Source organism: Nelumbo nucifera, chromosome 7, assembly GCF_055504915.1.
Source record: "Nelumbo nucifera cultivar China Antique chromosome 7, China Antique-T2T, whole genome shotgun sequence".
In the NCBI taxonomy this organism is placed as follows: domain Eukaryota; kingdom Viridiplantae; phylum Streptophyta; class Magnoliopsida; order Proteales; family Nelumbonaceae; genus Nelumbo; species Nelumbo nucifera.
The window spans coordinates 27,825,230-27,829,665 of NC_142655.1; the positions used below are offsets into that span (position 1 = coordinate 27,825,230).

Here is a 4,436-nt window from a genome sequence, read left to right on the forward strand (position 1 = left end):
TCAATTTGATTAGACCTAAACCTGTTCATGGGTCGGGTAGCCCGATGGCCCGACCCGGCCCGGCCCGCACCCCGATCGGGCTTGGTCATGTAATTAGGCCCGTGGGCTTGACCTCGGGCCTAACATAGTAAGCCCAACTGTGTTACGGGTCGGGCTCGGGATTTGTCAAAAAAGCCCGGCCCGACTCAGCATTAGATATTTTATAAAATACATAATATGTATTTTATATATTATATAAAATATATAAATAATATAACATTTATTGAAATATATATATATATATTTATAATTTAATATATACATTTTTTTATTCTTTTCTTTATAATTTCTCTCTCACTCTATTCAGCCACTTCAGCAGTAGTAACAACATGGGCTAAATTTCGGGCTTGGGCCCAGGCCAGGGCTTCGGGCTTTTTATGAGGGCAGGGATCGGACCCAAGTTGTAGGCCTGATGGTCGAGCTGGACTTGGGCTTGGGCATTAGAAAAATCTATTAATACAGAGTGAAAGCCTAGCCCGGCCCGGCCCAACCCATGAATAGGTCTAATTAGACCTAAGGGCATAATAGTCTAATAGACTTCCCTTGTTTGTTTCCCTAAATTCTCCCCAATTATTCGTGTCATGCATTCTACTGGTAACTCTAAGATTCTAACCTAGAACTTCGTTGAGTCAAGCTCAAGTAGCTTATGAGTATCAACTCGAGTCGAGTTCGATCCGAATACATGAAACTTGATCGAGCTTGAATCAAGTTTCGAGCTTTGTATTTTTTGAATACTCAAATTGACTCGACTCAATTATACCCTATTTCAGAGAGTTAGCATATACTTAAGAGTTAAGACACACCCATTTCTCACTTGACATTTCCAAGGCTTCCAAAAAAATGAAGGTAATTATCATTTATTTAGATATGTTTTAGTTTGATAGGCTTGCCTGAACTAGGATGCAAATGGATCGGACAGGATTCAAATTGGAGTATTTCCGAATCAGATCCGATAAATAATTCATATGATTTAAATTAAAATTCGAATCCTTATTTGAATTTGATTGGAATCAGGATAGGATCTTTTTGGATCGGGTCATGTTCGAACCGTTTGCCCCCCAAACCCAAGTAACTAACTCAAGGCCCAAATCAACTGTGTCAAATTTTAGTTTGGACAAAGCTTGATTGGGTAAATCAGGCTTGAACTTGAACAAAGATTGATAGAGTCCGAAAAGATTTTCTTTTTTCATTTTTGGGAAAACAAACTGCAGTCATATTTCCGTTAAGCTTCTGAACTATGATCTTTAGGAATTGAATCTTAATTAGGAGATGCTTTCTTTGATATTCACTAATTAGAACAGAGGTTTCTATTTTTCGTACCGATCCGACTGGGTATAGGAATTGCATTTCTTTCTTCTCCTTTTAAATATAGAAGATTTGAGAACTACACAGACAACAATCTGAGGCAAGACGACTCAACGTACTCAGTTGCACCAAACCAGCATCTCCCGGAGATAGCAAGAGCGAAGACATGGCTTCTGAGAGGTCTGAAGCTCCCGAGCAGCCACGATTGTGCGCTAATGGATGTGGGTTTTTCGGGACACCGGCAAATCAGAACCTCTGTTCTAAGTGTTACAGAGACCATCTCTGTAAGGATCAATCTATTCCGAGGGCCACGGTGGAGATTAGAGAACGTGACCACCCAATCGTCTCTTCATCTTCGCCGTCGGCATCACCTTCAACGACATCTTCTTCTGCATCGTTGGTCGGTGGCTGGAAAACACCGGCGAACCGTTGCTCAAACTGCAGCAAGCGTGTGGGGTTACTGGGATTCACCTGCAGGTGTGGGAGAACATTCTGCTCGCTGCACCGCTACCCAGAAAAGCACGATTGCAGCTTCGATTTCAAGACCGCAGGAAGACTTGCCATAGCTCAGGCAAATGCAACAGTCAAGGCCGACAAGCTACAGGATAGGATTTAAATGGATTTTGTTCCTTTTTTTCCTTCTCATCACGTTCGGGGAGGGGAGGGTTGTTACTGTTTTAATTTGTTTGGAGTGTGATTCAAAAGTTTAGTAGGGTTTGTTTTATCATTTTAACTTTTTGTCTTTCCTATTTATTTGTACATACTCACACATGTCACATGCTCACATAAGCTTTGACCTTTACCAAAAATTTCAAAATTTTGTTTCACTCGGCTCTTGAGCCTAATTTTTAATCTCCTAATTTGCTTGAATCCTACGTCTGAAAATTAAAGGAAGTATTAAGCTTATTACTAGGAGATATGACCTTTCCCTTATGGGAACCCAAATGGGGTACATATACATATGGTTTCATGGCTTGGGGTGGTTGGGGATTCTATTTCATATGCATGCGTCAAGCCGGGCTGAGTCGGGGTGTGGGTGTGGGTTACCCACTTAGTATTCTGAGTGCATGGTTACTGAGTTACAAACACGTCTAAGCCGATAAGTCTTCAAACTCCATTTATCTTTATATTCTCTACACATTCACGGTAGCATCAACTTTCACGCACAATATCTTAAGTAGAATTAGTTCTTCCTTTATTGTTTGTGTTTGCTCTAATTTTACAATGGATGTTACTAGAATTATAATTCCTGATGTCTCAAAAATTGAACCTTTCAATAGAACTCATTTTGTACGTTGGCAACACAAAGTTTACTCTCTGTTAGACATCTATGATGTTTCTTATGTACTTGATGACTCTCCACCAAATGACCTATATGAACCTACAAAATTCACATTAACTCAAACCAAGACTCTCACTGATAAGATTTGTCGGTATGCACTTTTGAATGCTATGACAAACCAATTGTTTGATGTTTATTGACTGTATCCCGTTGTTGTTGAATTTTGGGATGCCCTTAATAATAATTAATATATTATTGTGGATGGTGGGGACAAAAAACATGTCATTAGCAATTTCTTGTCCTTCGCCATGTCTGAGGAGAAACCTATCCCATCATAAATTCATGACTACCATATGATCATAAATGACCTTCAAAATGAAGGAAACATGCTCCAAGAACAATTTATTACTGGGGCTCTCATTGAGAAGCTCCTTGCATCTTGGAAGCACTACAAAAATAATCTAAAACAAAAGCGGAAGGAAATGTCACTACAAGAATTGGTAGTTCACATCAGAATTGGAGAAAATAACATGGAAAAGGAACGAGTTGATGCACTTAGTGATATGTCCTTGAAGGCTAATCTGATTGAAGATAAAGCATGCAAGAAGCATGAAAGAATTGAAGGAAAAAGTGGAGACCAAAACAAGAAATTCAAGAAAAACTTCAATCCCAACTACAAGAAGAAAGGTGCTTGTCACAAATGTAGAAAGCAGGGACATTGGGCACCACAATGCAATGGCAACAATGACAAAAACTCAATCAGTTTGGTTGAATCAAATGTCATTGCTGTAGTTGTTGTTTTAGAGGTTAACATGGTAGCAAATTCTAAGAAATGGATCTTAGATACAAAAGCCACAAGACATTTGCAGCAACAGAAGTTGTTTCCAATCCTATACTCCCATTAGAGAAGGTGAGCAGGTGTTCTTGGGCGATTTTAGGCATGCTCTCGTTATTGACAAAGAAAATGTTCTCTTAAAATTAACTTTTGGGAAAATTCTATCCCTTTCTAATGTTCTTCATGTTCCCAACATCCATAGAAATCTGATTTCAGGCTCCTTACTCAATAAGGTAGGGATAAAACTCTCATTTGAATTCGATAAGCTTATACTCAGCAAAAATGGGGGTTTTGTCAGGAAAAGTTACTGCAGTAATGGTTTGTTTGTTCTGAATGTATTTGAAATTATGAATGAAAATGATTCTACTTATGTTTATATGGTTAATTCCGTTGATATTTAGCATGGTAGATAAGGACATGTTAGTGTTCCTTACTTAAAGAAAATGAAATAAATAGGATTAATTTTTGATTTTTTAGAAAATAATCTTAACAAATGTCAAATATCTATAGAATCAAAATTCACTAAGAAAAGTCACAACCTAGTACAAAGGGGAAATGAGTTACTTGGCTTAATACATAGTGACTTAGGAGATATCAAAAGCACTATGTCTAGAGGAGGAAAATCATATTACATAATTTTTGTTGATTATTTTTCCAGATTTACCAAAATTTATCTTCTTAAAAATAAAGATGAAGCAGAAGAAATGTTATACAAGTACAAAAATGAAGTTGAACTACAATTAGAAAAGAAAATTAAAAGACTCAGAACTGATCAAGGAGGAGAATATGATTCTTTATCCTTCTAGAAATTTTGTGAAAATACAAGAATAATACATGAGACAACCGCTCCCTACTCTCCTAAGTCAAATAGAGTTGCAAAAAAAAAAAAAGAACTTTAAAAGAAATGATGAATTATCTACTAATGAGTTCTGGTTTGCCACAAAATATGTAGGGAAAGCCATAATTACTACTTGT

At 37.4% G+C, this 4,436-nt stretch overlaps 1 protein-coding gene across 1 annotated transcript; it reads left to right on the plus strand.

Moving 5' to 3' along the window:
* Window positions 1–1,157: 1,157 nt before the first annotated feature.
* LOC104593383 (zinc finger A20 and AN1 domain-containing stress-associated protein 5-like) lies at window positions 1,158–2,136 on the plus strand. The gene has a single exon (XM_010253163.3). The coding sequence runs from the start codon at window positions 1,511–1,513 to the stop codon at window positions 1,958–1,960; it is 450 nt and encodes a 149-aa protein (XP_010251465.1). The 5' UTR covers window positions 1,158–1,510; the 3' UTR covers window positions 1,961–2,136.
* Window positions 2,137–4,436: the final 2,300 nt, after the last annotated feature.